At 50.2% G+C, this 20,130-nt stretch overlaps 1 protein-coding gene across 3 annotated transcripts in view; it reads right to left on the bottom strand.

Annotated features, from left to right (window-relative positions):
• The window catches only part of ATPCL (ATP-citrate synthase), a 67,567-nt gene extending 47,691 nt beyond the window's left edge, over positions 1-19,876 (bottom strand). Inside the window, exons 1-3 of one of the 3 annotated variants that reach the window (XM_077657445.1) lie at positions 19,738-19,876; positions 1,578-1,870; positions 333-395 (exon numbers count right to left, since the gene is read on the bottom strand). In XM_077657445.1, the coding sequence (XP_077513571.1) occupies positions 333-395; positions 1,578-1,853 (339 nt within the window). In that variant the 5' untranslated portion in view covers positions 1,854-1,870; positions 19,738-19,876. Of the gene's footprint in view, positions 1-332; positions 396-1,577; positions 1,871-11,566; positions 11,745-19,737 lie in introns of those variants that run through there. The other 2 variants (XM_077657446.1, XM_077657447.1) reach the window with 2 other exon arrangements.
• Between the last annotated feature and the right edge of the window lie 254 nt (positions 19,877-20,130).

Here is a 20,130-nt window from a genome sequence, read left to right as displayed (position 1 = left end):
AGGTTGTGATGATGCTGCAAGGTTAAAGTGATCTTGGAGGCCCACCTACATCCTAGGTTGCTCTCAGGGCACCACATGCCAAAGTCATGTTCGCAATTTTTTACTCAACGCTGACGCCGACAACAGATTTTCTGGACAACGAGGCCTTTAATGCCATCACATTAGAAGCAACATGGCAGAAGCCAATACATTTTACTGATTGCATTTGTGCAGTTGGTGTAGGGAATAACCGTAAACTGATGCACTGCTAAGTGCTCTAGAACAATTAGAATGAAATGCAATAGCTGCTGCATTACCAGCTGTCCTCTAACTCAACTAACAGCAGCCCTTACCTGAGCATGCTTCACGAAAGGCTCGATGATGAACTGCCGCAGGCATCCCTTGGCCCGTCCCACCTGCACGTAGCAACATCACCCATGCACAGATGATCAAGCAGAAGCACCAAAAAAAAACAAAGCGAAAGCTGCCCACTTCTCATAATTAAAAAGGCCTCAAATCAAGCTCCCTCATTACACATATTCCCAGCTGCTTATGTTAACACTAGAGCCATATCTGGTATTGAGCTGTACTACAAGGCAAAAAGTGGAACTGGCAGCCCACAAACTACTCAGGTCTGCGTGTAATTCACAGACACTGAATTTGCCTTGCCAACATTTGCTGCACATTTAAGGCAAAGAGAATGACTTGCTCAACACAAGGCTAACATTATGATGCTGACCTTCTTATTTTCTGCCTAAGAGAAATGTACCTAAGCGAGTGTTTGGCTTCATTTATAGCATTTAACGCCCCAAAGCGACTCAGGCTATGAGGGGTGCCACAGTGGAAGGCTCCAGGTAATTCGACCACCTGGGTTCTTTGGAGTGCATTGACATTGCGCAGTACATGGTCCTCTAGCATTTTGCCTCCATCGAAATGAGACCGCCACGGTCGGGATTTAACCCGTGTCCTTCAGGTCAGCAGCGGCTTAGCCTAAGCAAGTGCAGGAATTTAAACAGACCATAAATACTACAGGAATATGTCTTGAGAGCAAGACTGATTTCAGCTGGTTGGTTGTAGCATGACATGGTTTTCGCAAAAAGCGTACAAGCGCTAAAGAAACAGACAACAAACACACAAGCTGTCAGAAGAAGAGATTAGTTTTCTTAGTCGTTCATTATCAGCATTATAATCAAAGCTTGGTCCTTTTGGCCCGTGTGCCTTTAGTATGTCACTGCTTGTATATATATGTCACCACTTGTATTTGTTTTGCTTTTATCTTTGCCTGCTCATGTGGTATCAAGGGGTCTTTTCCTTGAATAAACTTAGTTGGAAGTTGGCGCCAGTCCTGTCTTGTGTGTGTGTTGTCTCCATCTTTTAGCGCCTGTACGCTTTTAGTGAAAACCATGTCATGTCTTGAGACCTTGAAAATTGACTGCATCAGTTAGGCAAGTTATCAATGCTGTGGCCAGCCATATCCAACCCAGCTAGTGGAACACTACAAATCTACACATGCCTGACAAAAGCACTTTCAAGACAGTTCCAGATGCTCATGGAAGCTGCTCACGACACACAGCTGAGCAGGGAACATGGCAGCGTACTTCGATCTCCTTGCCCATGCGCTGGTCGACCCATCCTTGGACGCTGTTGAGGTCGGCGTTGACGTGGATCAGGCCCAGCTTGCCCCGACGCTTGATGAGCTGGTCGGGCTTCACCACCAGTCTCTGGGAGGCCAGCCACGGGTGGTTGCTGCGCAGCGTGTCCCAACGTGTGTCTGGATTCACCACGGCGAAGTGGCATGGGGCGGCCACGCCAGGTGTCAGGTGCTCATTGAGCAGCCGCTTGCCCGTAGCCTCGCTGATCGCCTTGGCTGACATCTTCTACACAGCTGCTGCTGCGCACACCAGAGATGTGACATGGTCAACGCATCTTAGCATCTCCTTATTTACAACACCACACAATTTGTCGACATTCACTGAAAACACTCTAAACAGATAAAAAGGAAGCAGTCTGTCCTTTCTCTCTTATGAAAGGGAGTGCTCTAGAGGACAGTTTACCCCCAACCGATGAGCCTAGCCAACTGCTTCTGCACTTTCGTCCACTATTACAGGCATCACCGGTTCCCTCCACCTGCAAAGGGGCTATCGAAAGCAAATGAACGCATCCTGCGACAGCTACTGACAAACACCTACTGGTGTCCAACCGTGGCTTCTCGCTATGACCCGAAAGTGAATCCTTTGTGCCTACACTGTGACAAGCTCTGTTCTCTATCCCATATTGTGCAGACTTGTCAACACAGTCCCCACTTCCCTCCCCACCTCACCCTCACTAAAGAGGCTTGGGAGACCTTCCCCCTCGAGTGCGACGGCACAAGCTGCCCTCGCACGCTGAGCTCGCGAGGCAGCGGCATCTTGAGGCATCTTGAGGCCTCCTGGACTAGGGACGCGGACCAAGAAGAGTCTGCATTCACCAACTGCGCTGGCTCATTCCCTCTATTTCATTAATAAAGGTTTGCTCTCTCTCTCTCTCTCCCTTCCTTCTTACTCCTATATAGGCATATTCGTGTTTAGAGTGAAGGGTGTTCCTCAAGGGGGTATTGTAGGGCCCATCGTGTCTAATTTATGCTGATGATATTGTTAAAGAGACGCAGGCATGAAGTTTTTGGGAGTCTTTTTTTTTCCTTGAAAGCGGCCTAGGGCTCTGGTGATCATGAAAATAAGCTCAAAACCAAGTGCAACACAATAGTAATTCACTACAGACGATTTTGTGCAGGCAGTTTCAGTCTCTGCCAGCACCAGTGCTGAACTGCCCATTGACATCAAGGTTACTGAACTCTAAGATTGCGACTGAAACCTGCTAAAAGTTAATATTGATAAATCTGCTGACTATATTGACGAGATGGCGTTTGCAGAGAAGTTCTGCTGCTGCATCTCTTGCGATCCTGCAGTCGAAATGCATATTAGTGTTCTTGGTCTGGGGCACCTTCATATTGTGACCATTCTAGTGACAGATCTGGGGGGAGGTGGGAGGATCTCCTTCCCACCACTTTTTCCTTGCAAGGGGGCTTGGTGATTGGCCCTACCCTGCCCTGCCCATGCAAAGCTTGACCGCCTTAGTGATGGCGACCAAGACTATATTATATATGCCGGCAACACAAGCCAGTTTTTTTGGAGAATAAAGCATCAATTTAGCCAAAGCAGCAAACAGGACATTGGCATTAATACATTAGGCCCACTGAGAACTGTCCAACAAGCAACGCTGACAAGCCTAAAGCAGTGATCTTTCACCCAGCTCAAAAGTATTACACCCTTCATTCCCTGTAATCAATAATACTGCAAGTGAAGTAGTTCATTACGAATAAATTTGTGAGAATGTGTTGTGGGATGGCCATGTAATTCTTGCGTACAGTTGGCTACTACGCCGATACTGGTTTTTTTTTTTTTTCATTTCGGTCAGTACATTGTGTAATTCTCTGTTTTTATTTACACTAAACAAAAAAGCACAGCCAGCTGTACAGCCTGGCACAGCCATCACCATTGTATATTAGGATTCTAGGCAGATAATGTGCCATTAGATATTACATTGAACAAAATGGATGCTTTATTCTATTATGTTTGTTTACATGAAAAGCATCATTAGAAATCCCAAAAATCCTGACAAAGCGATAATAAAAGCTCAGTGAAGCTGCCTATGCCTCGGCATGTGGCAATATTCGGTACTGTCAAATATTTGGTCGAATAGTAAAATTATTCTATCTGAATATTTGGTATTGGAAATTTCGAAGTATTCGTCTCGAGCGAATAATAACGCTTGAGGAACTCTTCCCGAGTGTGGTTTCGGTTCAGCGCGCCTCCCCTGGATGGCACCACGCACAACCATCGCTAAAACCAAAGCCAGAACTACACCTTCCTCCCTCCACTTACAGCGCAGTTGAGGTGTCCCACGAAAAGTGAAGCAGTTACTGCGCCATTTCCTCAAAAACCACCAATTTGAAGGAGATCTGTGCATGCGCAGTGGCTCCTTGCAAAAATTGATCACGCTATGCTAAATCTTTAATCGGAGGACGTGCGGCTCCCTTGACTTCTGCTGAACGAGTATGAGCTGACCACAGCTGCTGCAGCCACTCTTCTCCGCATGAAATTTGCCAAACAAGTGCGATGGCTCGAGCATGAAAGGGAGCTAGCATGAAATATATGGAGATGGGTGCTCTTTTAATATGACTGACGCGGGGTGGCGCAGTGAGTCTTCCCCATGGTCTTCCCAACGTCTTCCAGGCTTAGTGAACGCAAATGTGGTAGTTTTTGAAGATAGCCAAAGAGAGCTACAACTTCTCTCACATATCCGTGGAAAGGAAGCAGCAAACTGATTCGAATTCAGTGTTCAAAAATCGGGCGGTACGGTATTTGGCGATAGGACTCTAGTATCGAAACAGGTGTTTGAAATACTGTGCGTAGAGAAGTGCAAATATCTGGGAGTGTAGAATGATAAAGAAAGAATACTTAAAGACCCATGAAGAACATCTCACGGCAAAAGGAACGCAGCCATAATGAAGCACTGAGCACAATAAGTATGAAGTATTTTGAGGAGTGTAAAAAGGTGTGGTCCCGGGACTAACTTTTGCAAACAAGGTACTGTGCTTTTTTAAAATCAGATATAGTATAGAGACTAGAAATTACCCAAACAACTGTGGGCAGATTAGCTTTAGCGGCCCATGCAAAGACAACGAGCCAAGCTGTACAGGGAGATATGGGTTGGTCATCCTTTGAGACGAGGGAAGCACAGAGCAAAATATTGTTTACGAAAAAGACTACGAAAAATGGAGAAGAGGTGGACAGCCAAAGTCCTCAGGTATTTGCACAGTAAAAATGCAGATACGCGATAGAGGAAAGGACTAGAAAGCTTACAACAAGCTCCACAGGCAACAACACTGCAATAACAAACATTTAAAAGAAGGTCTGCTAAACAGACTGGTAAAAGTAGGGAAAAAATGGGAACGAAATATTCATTTCGTGAATACGTGGTAAGAATGAAATATAGAAGGATTCAAGAGGCAGTACCCTCCTATTTGCGGCTAGATCAAGTTGCTTTAGAACCAGGCAATATAGAAGCATCAAGAGGGAGATATTTGTGTAGCATGCAGGAGCAATGTAGAAAACAAATGTATTCTGGCAGACTAAAACGATACTAGTATAGATGTCTGAACGGACATATACAGCCTTCCAGTAGCTCTGGGTTTTAGCGATAGTGAAAGCAAAATTAACACATCAGCCATAGAGACAAGCAAGAGGAGACAGGAGTATTGGTGGCGCAAAAGCAGAATGGAGAAATTGACCAAACATCACCGAAATCGAAGTAATATTGACTTGTTGGGTTTAACGTCCCAAAGCGACTCGGGCTATGAGGAACGCCGAAGGGAAAGGTTCCGGAAATTTTGACCACTTGGGGTTCTTTTATGTGCACTGACATCTCACAGTACACGGGCCTCTAGAATTTTGCCTCCATCAAAATTCAACTGCCGCAGCCAGGATCGAACCCCGGCTGGGATCGGGATCGAAATAATACAGCTTACAGAATAATAAAAGAGGCTTGAAAGGCGAGGAATGAAAAATGAACAGAATAGGATTCAAAGTTTGAAGAAGGAAGTGGACAGCTACTAAAGAAATGAAACCATCAACTAGCTTATTTACTGAACAATGATGTCGCACTCGCCATCGCCCCGATACAAAGGGGGTGCCAATATTTTTCTGCACTAGGGTGCCTGGACTGCCCCGATCCAGCACCCTAGGTGCGTACGCCTAGCAGGTGTCATGGAGTCACTGCTTAAAAGTAACAGCTGTGCAACGATGCAGTCGTAATTAAGAGCAGCAGTTGGAGGCCCCACATAAAGGCCTCACACTCCAAAGATACAGTGATGCATTGTAGGCCGGCTACCCCAGTTTCGAGTGGCCCTTTTTGCAGAAAAGCAACGCAGCTTCAATGGGTGGGACAAAGCTTTAATGCATTGTCTTTTCAAAGTGTACTGGCCTTGCGTGTTCAAAAAATACAAGATTTTGGAAGTGCCTGCTGTGCCATTCAGCCTTTGTGTGCCAGAAGTATTAGAAACATTTGCTTCGGAACTATTCGAAAACCTTCGCACATGCTTACATATGCCACATGGAGGTGTAAGCTAGAACCCAACAATCTTGTATTCAACATTTCAATCTGTTTAGAATGAACGATGTTCTGTACTGAAGTTATTTCCACCTGAAATGAGCTCTAGACTTGGAAAGAAGATATGTCCATATTTCAGCAAATATGTTTGTAGATTCACAGTGGAGGTCCTGTGGACAAGGTTGAGATTATGCACACAGCTCCAGAGACATTCAGGGTGCATACTAGGCTCCCCACTGTGCTTGCAAAATATGAATCCCATACCGCACTTGGCGGAAGCTGTGGCCTTGGCATGAAAACCACCGCAGTACTAGTTTACAGTTGATTGCCATTATCTGCACTACTTCCTACTTGGTGATCTGTGGCAAGCTGTCTTCCTGTTGTAGCTCTTCCAGCTTGGCATGTGGCCCCGTCAGCCTGTAGGCCCACTGTGTGTGCCTTTACACACACTGGGCCAGGTGCACGAGTGCAACGTCCTGTGGTGGCGTTTTATAGCCGCTTCACAAAACGGATGCAATAAGTGGTTGCACTGCAGCAACAAGCGCGAGGTCCGTTCATTATACGCGCAGAAAGGCCAGCAGCATTCCACATGCTGCTGCCGACGGATGGCACCCGCAAGGCACAAACCCTCCGAAAACAAGGGGTCGTTTGCTCCGCAACGAGGCCACGCTGGCGTTTTTCAATGAGTGAAATCCCAGAGTGTTTTTGCCATCGCCCGGCCGGAGGGTCACCGAACAGCGACTACTACGTCCTCGGTGGCCAGCGAGTTAATCACAAGAAGCAGCCGCGGGGGCGTGGCGAGGAGGAGGCGCGGTGTTTACTTCCCTCCCCCCTCCCCCGGGCATCGTTCGGGCCGACGCACTGCTGCAGGGAGGGCAAACAAGGCCATGAGGAAAGTCCACGGGCACGACCCAGCGGCATAGTTCGACCGCCGGCGCGATTGATTTTCAGCCGCGTTCGCCTAGCCGCACGGTCCTCTTCGGCGCGCCAAGTCCACAGGGACCTGTCGACACGCCGATTAATACTGCCCGAAGGAGCGCTCCATTCTCACCCGGAAAATGCCGGCATTATAGAGCAGTGATGCCCAAGTCCCTTAATTTGGGGAACATTTTGAAGCAGCAAAACGCCCATTCGGAGCGGGTGCCCGTGTGTATTACATAATAAAATGCACACATGCTGGTTTTTACACCAAATAAATTAGTCTTAAAAGCCGTAAATGATATAGCGGATATTATATTCATGATAGAACGCGATTAAGACCGACAATTTTTGCTTTTAGGGAACAAAATCATAGTGCTGAACTGGAGGGTATAAAAATCAAAGAGCGCCAGGACTAGAAATCCGCGCGCGTTACACACGTGCACGCTTGTATATTAGGTTTTAATCAAACCTGTCGGCAATATTTGAATTAGGTTTTTGGCACACAAAGATGCCTTTTGACGTGTAGCAGTAACAGCGAAGGAGGATGTCAGAAAAAGAGGCCAAAGAGAGAAAAAGAGGCCAAAGCTTTCTGGAAAGCTGGTTCAACTGTTACAGTTGTCGCTAGCGGTAGCGTAAACATCAATAGCTATGCTTGATGGTCTGCCGCCACGAATTATGGCCACACCAGTGCGTCAAATGGAAACCACGCAATAGTGGAGCGCATCGTTCAGTCCCACTCGGGCAGGAGAGCCGTACGGAGAGCAGCAAGCCAAGGTGCGGATGCATGCCTGTAATTCGTTAGGCCAGAAATTACAGAAGAAACTGATATATGGCTGTCACTATATACCAGCCAGCACAACACCTATGCCACTTATGAACTCGCCCCCGCACGAATTTGCGGCTTGCCCCCACAACTTCCACAGAACCCGGCGAGTTTCAAGCCTCCCCCCCCCCCCCCCCCTTTTTTATTTCCTAGGTGTCGTACAAGTGAGACAGTTACTGCGCCCTTTCGTTTCCTGAAAACCAATCTTCACTACAGAGGCTTGTTTAAACGACCAAATGAGATTGTTGAGGCACGAAATTAACCAGACATACACTGACAACTGGACACTACGTGCATTTGAAAAATCGGCCACACGTATATGTGCTTACATATGCAGGAAATTTCTGCTTAGAGCGACAGCCTTCCAACGGCCTTGGGCTGCGTTCGTTCACGACATCGCCTAAGCTGTCTGTGCCAACTGCGCAGAGCTGACCGCTCATAACGACGTTGCGAAGCAGTCCAGACAACGTAAGAGCACCAGAAACAGGAACGTTGTGCAGGCGCGTATTTAAGCATTAATTCTGGACGGGGCAGTCAAAATTTCAATCGCACGTATTCCTCGCACTTAATTTTTAGCCGAAAAAAATGGTCTGGGACGATTTTTCCACGCAGAATTTCCCGTTTGGGTGGAGGGACACCGCCTTCCGCCTTTAAAGCCGTCCCTGGCGTGCTCAAGGCGGGCAGAGGAATGCGGTGCACTCTGAACACGAATACGGGATTTACGTAAAAAAGGTAGCGCGCTGTCCTCTAGGGCATTCCCTTACATAAAAGGGGAGTGCACTGGAGGGCAGCCTACTCCCCTTCCACCCTTTTCTGTTTAGAGAGTACTGTGGGAAAAAAAAAAAGTCTACGGTAGCTAAATAGACTGTCCAAGAACTGATTGCTTTGCTGGACAACACGTGATGTGTTTTGTTTGTTTTTAGTTTTTCGTGCTTTTTTGGTTGTCGCGGCTGTCCTGCTATCGGGGTGCAGGGGGCTTTTAGCCATTGACCTATGATGTGGTTCGTAGATTGTCCCCTGGGCATGTGCGCGGGAGCTAGTAGGTGACGTGATTGTTAGCTATAAATGTTTTCTTCAGAATGACAAAAATCCAGCCTGCGAGTCAGCGCTCGAATGCGTCTCCCTGTTCTCTGTGTTTCGTCCGCGCCGTCTTCTACCCGAAATGAACGCATGCCAAACTATATCCATCCCACTACGGAAACTTTACACTGGATCGAAATCTGATTGGTTTATGATGGTTTGGTTTATGAGGGTTTAACGTCCCAAAGCGACTCAGGCCATGAGAGACGCCGTAGTGAAGGGCTCCGGAAATTTCGACCACCTGGGGTTCTTTAACGTGCACTGACATCGCACAATACACGGGCCTCTAGAATTTCGCCTCCATCGAAATTCGACCGCCGCGGCCGGGATCGAACCCGCGTCTTTCGGGCCGGCAGCCGAGCACCGTAACCACTCAGCCACCGCGGCGGCTCGGATCGAAATCTGAGAGGCGGCGGCTAGCGTCACCTTCCCTACACTAAATCTGATAACGCCAGGCAAGGCTGCACGTCAGCCGGCGGACGTCCTCGGAAGAACGCCACCAAAGAGGCAGCAGGTGGAAATCGCACAGTGCGCGGCCGCTTCAGGGGCAGCCTGTGCAAGGACGCGATTGTATCACAGCTCCCGCAGTGCAGCGGTCAGTGCAGCCGACGTCCTTACAAAGGGCAACGCGCGCGCGCGAGAGGCCGTGCGTGTCCGAGAAGTTGACCGCCTCCGCGCGCGCACACACACAAACGCACACACGCGCGCACACACGCACGCACGCACGCACGCGGGGAACACTGCGCGCGGCCAGCGGAGGAGTCCCTTCGGCCAGGAAGATAACCTTGTCACCCCGGGGCGCCGAATGAGAGAGAGCTGCAACACATCCGCGAGAGTGTGCCGTACGGTGTACGCCTGGATCATCGGCCAAATGCGGGAAAAGCAGCTCGTCACCAGAGACTGCCGCGCTGTGCACTTCTGCCACCTCCAGCTCTCATTCGCTATACCGGCGCCGTTCGTGTTCATCGCAGATACGCAGTGCCAGGCGCAGGGTGTGCGGAGATGCCTCGAATCAAAGCGTAACGAGTAAGCACCGCGCGCGGCACGTGTAACCGGAGAGCCGAGGAAGAGCCGCTGATCAGGTCGACACAGAACCGGAGAAGCCCTCGCTTTCCGTTTGGCCCGCAAAGGGAATCTTGGTAGTTCGGAGGAAAGAAAAGCCGCAGTAGCCGTCGTCTCGCACTCGGTGGACGCCACTCAGGGAAGGGGCCCGGGAAGAAGGAAAATTACAAACTGCAAAGATGCGCCATGGATAAGGCTGAACCTTTTAAACCGGGCGGCGGCTCACGCCACCGACCCATTGCTCGCAATACATTGTGTGCTTAAACTGGAGACGGGAAACAGCCATTAGCGCGAGTTCTTCCGCCACCTCCTGCAGAGTCCGGATGAAATTTCACTCGTCAAGATTTTAGCCACCAATCCGGTAACGTCCGCTTGGTTACCCCTCTGCCAGTTTAAAGTCTTCCTTCTCCACAGTCATTACACCCTAATTCTTTGATTAAATCAGCTCCATTGCTCTGACGTGTAAGGTACCCTTGACAGAAAAGTACCAAGTGCTCAGCCGCTTCCTCCTCGTCCGCTACACTCCCGTGCTTGCTTCGAACAACAAAGAGCTTCCCCGCGAACTCTCGCCGATATTCTCATTGGAAATTTCCTACTTGAACGCTCTTTATATTCCCAGTGCCGATCTCGTCTGCATCCCTGTTTTCTGCAGAATCCTCCCCACTGCTGTGCAAACATTTCCTTGTCAGTTTTCTAGTTCGATTTCTGCATCCCGTGTCAACGCTCCTCGTGTACAAGAAGACTTCCCTCGCCCACTCCTTTTCCTCCATTCCTCTCAATAGCTCCTCAAATTCTGTCTCGCTGCTAGCTTAATTCTCTGCCCTCTAATGATGCCCATCCCACATCTTTTCGTACCCCCGATTTAGAAAATCTCCATGCGCTTCCAAAGCAAGCCTACGTGCCGCACGCTGCTTAATTTCTAAGCCTGCTTGAAACTGATCTCATCCATAGGACCGCACTGCCGGACTATCAGACTAGCAACTATCACCCCTTTCCAAATCTCTTACCAAACCCACATAGACCAAACCAAACTTGTACCCTATTGTAATTCTGCAGTGTAACGCTTTTCACGGCAGCTGTATTCCTGCTACCTTGAGTCGTTACATATTTTTCATGACATATACGCAGCACTATTTATGTACATACACCCAAAAATACTTGCAGCCACTACCTCCAGCGTGACCTCCTGTACGCCATGCTCACTGCCCTCATCCCCATCAAAAATAACGACTGCCGAATGTCGTCCACTACTAAACTTCAGACCCATCTCCCGCTGCACCGCAGATGGCCATCAACCCCTGTCAATCTTCCTTGTATTATATCACTACGTATAGTACTCTGCCGCAGCGGACGGCTCCGCATCAATTCAGACACCGCGTATTTCGGCGCCTCCATTGAAAACACGTCACCGCGGCCGGGATCGTACCCACGACCCCGAGATCAGCAACTACCAAAAGAAGGGAGATAGAAAGAGTGGGGGACCGGCATCGCACAGCCCACGCATCACCAAAACGCCACAGCAGAGGCGACCATGCACATATGTGGCTCACTCACCCACTCCCTGCCTTGGTGGCACCGATGCGGCCAGAGTGAAGACGACCGCTGGCTCTTTTCGGGTACGACAACCAGATAATCGGTTTCCTCCATCGCGCGAGCACCGCTAGCCTTCCAAGGTCACACGCTGCGAGATCCCACAGCGCGCCTCAAAGGGGCGCAGGGAAAGGCCTCTGACGTCGCCACACCCGTGCTCGCGTCAGCGCTGACGTCACTCCGGCTAGCCCGTCCGCCCTCTCCCAGGCGTACAACTGGTGGCGGCCACTCGCGCCCCGTCCCAGCGACGCAGAAGCGCGACGCCAGCCAGGGCACGTGCAGGGCGCCCACTGCCCAGCACAGGCGACACGTGCACAGCCTCCAGGGGAGGCAACACTTTTTGCGGGTAACAACGGGCGCATACCACGACGCCCCTCACCTGGGAGCACGATCGGTGTCTCCGCGGGGCTTCGGCTTAATACAGTTTAACGTGCCCAAAGCAAAGGGAGGCCGTAGTGGAGGGATCCGACAAGTTCATGCACTAGCATCGCACAGTACACGGGCCTCTTTTAACATTTGACCGCCGCGGGCGGGATTGATTGCGGGTCCTGCGGCTCTGCAGGCTAACGTCTAACCACTGAGCCCCAGCACATTTTAACGAAATGCGAAGGTGTCAGACTGATCCTCAAGGATGGGAAGTCCACAACCCTGGGGTCTGTAACAAACGAAACTGGGCCGCAGTGGAAATCAGCGAGAGAAGACTGCAGTATTGGCGGAAAGCAAGTCGAGAGGCGGAAGATAACCGCGCTGCTTGGATACAAATTAGCTCGTATCCACTGACTGACTTTACAGTAAGAGAAAGCGCAGCGTAACGATCACAGGCAAGGTGGCGCTCGCCACCGCCCCGACAGGAAGCCTATGTCCGTGGACCCGTCGAGTTACAACTTGGAGCTGAAGCTCCTGGGTGACAGTTTCGTTGCACCTTTTCGCAGAGCCCTCTTACAATGCCTTTGCATTCAATGTACGGAATAAGTCTCCGTTCAGAGCTAAAAAACCTGGTTCTGCGGAACGAATCTCCATGCCGTCTGATGACGGGCGCGAGTTCTATGATGCGCGGCTAGGCATTTACGCAAAAGTCACTTTGCACCGAGGGTACCACTTGGATAGCGTTAGCCACCGCCACTGGGTGCCAACTGCGCCACGTCCTACAATCACGGGCACAGCAAATTGACTCTCATTCACCACCCTGACAGGAAGAACCCGGGGACGGAGCATTTGATCCCTCTTTCCTCGTAGCGGTCCACCAGCAAGGGCGTGACGTCACACGGCGCGTATTCCCACACGCGCGATTCCGCCGGTTGCGTCGCTGTGCAAGCAGCACGGAGTATGCGGAAAAGGCGCCTGCCACCGATTTCGGCTGGCCAGCACACCGCCTGCGGCTCCCGAGCGGAGACGGCGGCGCGTGCCACGAAGAAGACATTCAACTCCGGCGCGTAGCAGTTGAAAGTGAGCCTGACCGTAGGCATCAGCCGCGGGTTTTGAATAAAACAGCAGCTGGCGCCTGGCCACCAACGGAGGAACAAAAGGCACTTCGCAAACTACTAGGGGCGAGCATCTTTCCTCGTACGAGCGCCGGAATGAAGTAGGTCGCCGAGCTGTTTGCAGAGGGCGATTCCAGCAGAGGTGCTTCGGGGAGGCGAGGAAAGAGACGAGACGTGAGCGCCCAACTTCCGCGTACCTGCAGACCAGACTCCGGGGCCACCGCGGGGCGGGCTGTCCTGCCCCGTACGCATCGCCGAATGCCGACGCAGCCACGGCGACGCACTATACCTCGTCCAAGTGCAGAACCAGCCGAGTCGCAGTCATCCTGCTCGGGGAAGGACCGCAGTAGCCCATGTAGCCACAAGCACTGCAAACCCGAGTCGCGAAGCAATTCTTTCGAATAAACGAAAGCTTCCCGCCTGATTCGGTCGCATTACCAACAGTTAATGCGCGCAAGTTTTAGAGGCGCCTTCACGAAAGTGCCGTTTCCCGGTGCGAAGATCTAGAAAAACGTGGGAAAAGCAGCGTGTGCAGGCACGTAGGCAGACATTATTTTCGGGAGGGCACCGAGGCAGTTTTTTGCATTGCGGGAGTACCGCACGGTGCATGCTCGAGTGAAAGTTTGGGGGGCGGACCCAGGCCCCCATTGGATACGTGCCTGAGTGTGTGCATGCTTATAACGGAATCTGGGGCGAAGTTGGACTAAGTTCGAAAGGTGTTCAGGCTGGCAACATTAAATGGCCAAGTTTTAAACGGGCGCTGCCATGTTGTACTCCGCAGCGAACACAGTGAACTAGAAATAGTGAGGATGCGAGAGTAGGCATGGTCTAGCACAGACGCCGAGACGCTGCAACGGTAATTTACTCTACGAAGTATAAAAGGAGAAAAACAAACGCCCCGCCTGTAAAGGGCTTCTCAACGAAGCCCGTCATCGAGAGAGTACGAAACAACCGAACGAGAACGTTTGGATTATATTTTAAAAAAAACGGTTAAACGCTTAGAAGCGCAATGTCATTAGATTACTATTTTCGAAATACCGTTCAGCATAATCAACGGCTGCCATAATGAGGAAACAGGATTCAAACATCACAAGTAAGAAGAACAATCTTGGAATAAAACTTTTTCCTTCCTAAAGACAACAGGTTGTCAATGTGATGTGCCCAGATCACTATGTCAAGCCATTTTCCACGGGCACGGTCAACGAGACATCGTCGCTCTGATTCACTAACCCTACTCGCCCCCAGAACTAACGGATTCAAATATTCCTACTTCCCTCGTAGAGTAACCGACTGGAATGTTTTAGCATTGGTAGAAGATAAAAAACATCATCAAACGTATACGCTTTGTGTTTTTATTTTTCTTTCAGCGATTTTTGTATTTGTATGCATTGTATCGCCCCCCCTGCAACTGCACAATTCTGAAAAATTAAAAACAGCGCCCGGGTTTTAAAAACACCCGAAACGGAAGTGACCTCACGGGACCACCTGATTGAACACCTTGCGTGCGACGTCCCTGCTGTTACAGCGGTATTCTAATGCTCTACCGTATATCCAGGGAGAGAACACACGTGTACCCCCTGCTCTTTGCGCCAAAAGTGCAGTTACTTCAATTCTAGAAGCGTCCCTCGCCGCAGTGCTGGCTGCTCCCGCTTCGGGGCGGCACTGCCAACGCATCCCCCCACCCCCAGCCTGGCCCTCCTGGCGGTGCGGGCAAAGCGCTGTTTTAACTGAAGCCCCTTGATAATATCAAGGGGCTTTAGTTTTAACTCCTTTGCTGCTCCATCTAACGAGCGTGCATGCCGCCTCCTACGGCCAAGCGCGGACGGGGCACGTCGGAGGTCTCAGGCGCAGCCCCAGCCGACCGGTCGAGTTCCCCCTGAAGGTTTTCATCGCTTTCATCTCGGGACGCAGCTTCCCACCGACGACTGCTGCTGCTGCTGTGCCCAAGTGTGCTACACCTAACGCAATGACGATAGCCAGCAGAACAGAAAGGGCACTGAAAACACGCCGCATACCCCCCCACCCCCCCAAAAAGAAAACTAACTACAGTTGAACCTTGCTGTATCGAAGGGGCCCCCGATTACCTGCGTTAAGGCCGTTGCTGGTACGCGACCTTGGTTGAAACTGTCGCATGCCAGCGGGCTTACCCGTCACTTCGTATAAGGAGGACAACACTGCTGGCATTTAGTGTGCCGCCGAAGCGCGAACCTTAACACGCGCACCGAGCGCCCCCCACGCGACCCAATATACGTACACCAACCGAATATGCCAGCCTTATTGACACACGCGCGCACGTATCTTCAACAGCCGCATGGGCCTCGGTGCATGAAAAAAAAAAAAAACGGGTCTCTGAGGAATATTGAGCTCCATTTTCTTGGCGCTGAAGCCCATACGGGCCGCTGTCAACAGGGCGTGCGGCGGCGGTGTCGGTGCTTGCGACACCTACTTTGGTTGGCTTCGCCGCACAGATAACGAGCACGCGGGCCAGATCCCTCCTCCACCTGACAGGGGTGTCTTGTGGAGAATGCGTACGCCAGACCGAAGGTTCTGATGAATGGCCGCCTTCTGGTCGGCGGAAATCATTTTACATTTTCGATTTCCTCCGCTTGGCCCTGTGAAACCAGCAGGACCACTACACCATTAAGCACCACCAGCGGACTTCCAAACGGTTTTAACCGCCACGCGACCAAGCTGGGAAACAACTGCTCACAGAAGCAAGGAAGCAGAGGCAAATTCGCAGTGGGCTGTGTGCTGCCAGGAGGTTGGACAACGGAGGAACTGCAGTTTGCCACAACCAGTCGGTATGGAAGGGCACCGTTACAGATTCATATACTCGGTGCGAGATGGCCACTGAGGGCAGTGGAGGTTTGCTGTACCTATTGTAGGAAAACTTTACTCGGTAACAATGAGATATCATATCCATAGGTATGAAAAAAAAAACTGGTATTCCTTTGTTATATCCATCATTTTGTCACAAGCAGTTTCATGACAGTGAGGTTAGACTAATGAATATACACTGTCAGTGCTGGCTTATGACGCTGGTAACTTGGAGGCCAACATAAAGGGACAGCACAGCAAGGCATTAAAAGATGAATTAAGAGTATCATGAACAGAAAAAGAGAAGCGTTGATTACAGTATAACTGCTTATTATAGCAAATCACGGGCAGGAAATGAGTTGGGGGAGGCCATGTAACTTGGACAACAGCCAACCGTTAAACGAAATGGATTGGTTGGTTGCGTGGCTATCGGGAAAAGTGCACTAGGGTGAGAATTGCCTGCGCCAGGACTCGCGGAAATGGATAAAGGAGGGAGTGAAAAAAAAGGAAAAAATGGAGGTGTAATGGACCCTTGCAGTGGAGAGCTCTGGATCAACTTTGACTACCTGGGAATACTCTCAATTTAGCCTCCATCAAAATGCAGCCCCCTTGAAGCCAAATGTCAGAGCCACTTGGGTGGGCCACGGAAATCAGCGGGTAAGGAACAAATAAACAGACTCCACGAAGAATCGGGAAGCACAGGTCAGGGAGATCGGCTTTTTCCTGCGGTGGATATAACCTGGCCAATAACGACGAAAGCTCCCTCCCGGAGACAATGGCAAAATCGAGCAAGCTCTTCACTCCCTTTCACCAAGCATTTGGCATGTACTCTCTTGTCATAAATAGCATGTTACTGGCATCCCTCAGGAAGCTGAAAGTAGGATGGAAATTAAATTCGGGACAGTGCAGAGAGCCATGGAAAATAAAATTATAGGTGCTAGGTTAAAAGACAGGAAGGCAGCACAGTGGGTGAGGAACAGACTCAATTTAATTATATTCCTAGGCGAAATCACGAAACAAATAGGAATGGCGAAGGCATGTAACGCGAAGTGAAGGTAACCAATATGGTCCCCTGGGGACTGAAGTCAAGTGCATCACGGGTGCAGCAGCTAGTCAGGTGGATGGATGAGGGTAGGAAGTCTGCAGGGATAAGGTAGCCACCGCTGGTACAGGACAGGGTTAATCGGAAGTGAATAGTACAGGCTTTTGTGCTGCAGTGGACGTAGCTATGCTACTGAAGTTAAGCGTGCAGTGATCGCAAATCTGACAAGCAACTACTGGGTCTCATTTGGCTCAAAGTGATTCCACATTGATGGCAGCTGATTGGCACCAAGTAATATGCTCAACAGACTTGAGAACTCACTTGAGAAGACCCTCCTCAGGAACGAATTTCTTCCCAAGCAAAGGAACAGCAAATTCAATCTGGCACAACATACAACCAACAGGTGCAGAATTCTACTTGTGCAAGAGAATTCAGTGTAACCCGACGAAGGCCAACAACCGGTTCTTAGTACACTATGGGTAAGTAGCCAGGCAATCCAAAGGGTCAGTCATGCACTAAAAGCATTTGTCTATCTACAAGCGCTTGAATTTACAGAAAAGCCTCCATAGAAGGAAGCAACTGTGTGCATCGTTCACTGACATCACTCAAATACAATTAAAGCAACCTCCCAGTGGCAAGATAAGCGTGGTCATGGATGGCATCTAACAGAGAGATAACTTCCGAGTGACCAAGATCCAATGTCAAGCATCAAGGCAGGCAGGTCAACGAAGCAGCGGATCATGCGTACAATGGTGGCCTAGAACATAGAAGTGATCAGAGCAAGAAGAGCGTGCCATGGCATTGAGCAGCACACAGCAGCTGGAGCAGCCCACATGTTCCAGGGCACTGCAAGAGAGACATCTGGGCAGGAGCAACGAGTATGTGTACTGTTAGGGCAGTTGCCCATCACCTCTATGCAGGTGTGGCCTGAGCATATGAGTATGTGGTGGTTGCGAGCACACCTAATCCATTATACTATTATAGCTGCAGCCCGCAGTAAGCAAACCAGAACACCAGCATTCCGAATTTCAAGCCTGAGAATTAAAAGTACTGCTTAACAAATTAAGAAGGCAAAAATAATTATCAACATGCAGCCTTGGAGCAAATTACTTCTGTTCTTCAAAATGTCTTTGTGAAGAGACCTGCTTGACAGTCAGAATCAACATTAACACAGACCAGATATGTTTAGATGACTAAAGTATGGGAACATCTGTTGGGTACGCATGCTTTCAAACTGGACCAGCTGACAAAGTGCTGCCAGACACATCAGTTGACTACACTTTCCCTTCTTGAATTATGCTTTGTGGCTTGATGAATTTTGAGCAAGGACGAAATAGCCCCAAGAAAAATGAAACCAGCCACTTGCATCCCCTTTGGGTCTACGGCAAGAAAAAATGTTCACAACTAGTGAAACAGCTGATGATAGAACAATATTGCACATTACATCACCAGCAACACTTCCACTGTGCTTTGTCAAGTTCGCCATAGGAAGTGTCTGGCTTCTAGGCTGGAAAGCAGCAACCATGTAACCATGCTTGCCAGTTGTAACTGTTGACATCAAATTGTTAATTCAGAGGTGACCAAGACAACACTCCAATGGCAATTAGCGAAGTGCATATTCCCATAATCGTTACGAATGTCCTTAACCTGTAAAGAAAAGTATTCACTTCCTATAATCTTTACATATACTGCAGCAATAACTGAAAATCTCTATGTGGTTTCCACCTGAAAGTCATGCGTCAGGAGCTGTCGTAAGCACAGAACCCCGCACAAACTGCCCAAATAGGCTCATACGTAACTGGGGCAGTTCCTTCTTTCATTTTCCGACATCTTTTAGCACGAAAGGCGACATAGCGCAGATATCAGCGAGATTTCGCGCGGTAAAGCATGCAGCCGTTTGCTGGAGGGAGGGAGTAGTACTGCGAGTCTAGTCCGGCAGCGTGAGGCGCTCGACAAAACAGGCCCGGTGGAAGGGTTCATTCACGGCGCCAATTTAAACGGTTCTTAAGAGCGAGTTCAAACAACTGGAGCACCGCTTGCGCGCACACGGCACACAGCAGCGACGTATGAGTGCACGGGGGAAGAGACGAACAAATCGCTACACAGTTTACGGCTTCTGTGACGGGCAGTCATGATTCCTTATCGCTCCAAATTGAGAAATATTCGCACCCGCGGGCGCTTTTCCTCGAGGCGAACGAGGCTTTTCTCACGCCGGGCAGCACAAGGAAAAGCAGGGTGCCTATAATGACCGTGGAAAAACTAGCAGGAAACCACTCGCGCCTTGGCCGGAGAGGAAAAGAGATGGCCTTTGCGATGGCCCTCGCAAAGCGCGCACTGTTCGCGAGACGAGCATCGCGTGACGAAAGCGTCCGTCATTCGCGAGGCCCCGACAGCACGCCGGTCGGCTCGAGCGTCGGCCGACGATAACGCCCGGCGGTGATGCGCTGAGGATCTCCCCGGGCACGGTGAGAGCAACGAGAGCATCGCTGCTACCGGAGCGCCGCCGCCGTAGCGAAAACCCGCACCCACGGCTGCAGCCGCCGGTGCCGTCGACCGGTTCACCGCGGGGAGGAAAACGTACTACCCGCTTCCTCGAGCGAAGAAAAAAATGGGCCGCGAGGCTTTTCCGCCCGTTCGTTTTAGTGCTATACGTATACATTCGCGGAGCAGGTGCTCTGCGGACGACGAAACCGGTGCGACGACGACACCGAAACGCCGGCGCTCACCGCCGAAGCACATCGGTGTTCACGGCGTCGATCAGAGAGGAAAAGGAGCGCACCCGCGTGCGTGCTTACCTGGTTCGCCGGTCAAAGTGGTCCACGAGCGCTAAAGACGCTGCCCACAACACTCGCCACGCACAACTCACACAAGTGCACGTATCATGCGGACGTCTCGCACCACTCACACCACTCGCGATGCGTCTGCGGCATACGCCCGGCTCCGCCAATGAGCGGCCAGGACGGAACAGACGACAGCACCTCATGTTATTCCCTGGCCAATCGCTAACCAGTTTCTAACCGCCGTAATTTTAGCTAACTGCCGAGCACTTTCCCACTTCACAAGATAAAAAAAAGCAAAAATAATTCAGTTGAAAGCTGGTTTTCAAGCGCAATCATACGAGTACAACGTCCTGATAGTCCTTTTTATATGTAGTTGTTGGCATGCTGCGCCATCTATCAAATTCCTTA

Source organism: Amblyomma americanum, chromosome 3, assembly GCF_052857255.1.
Source record: "Amblyomma americanum isolate KBUSLIRL-KWMA chromosome 3, ASM5285725v1, whole genome shotgun sequence".
Lineage (NCBI taxonomy): Eukaryota > Metazoa > Arthropoda > Arachnida > Ixodida > Ixodidae > Amblyomma > Amblyomma americanum.
This window is presented reverse-complemented; position numbering and strand designations above follow the sequence as displayed.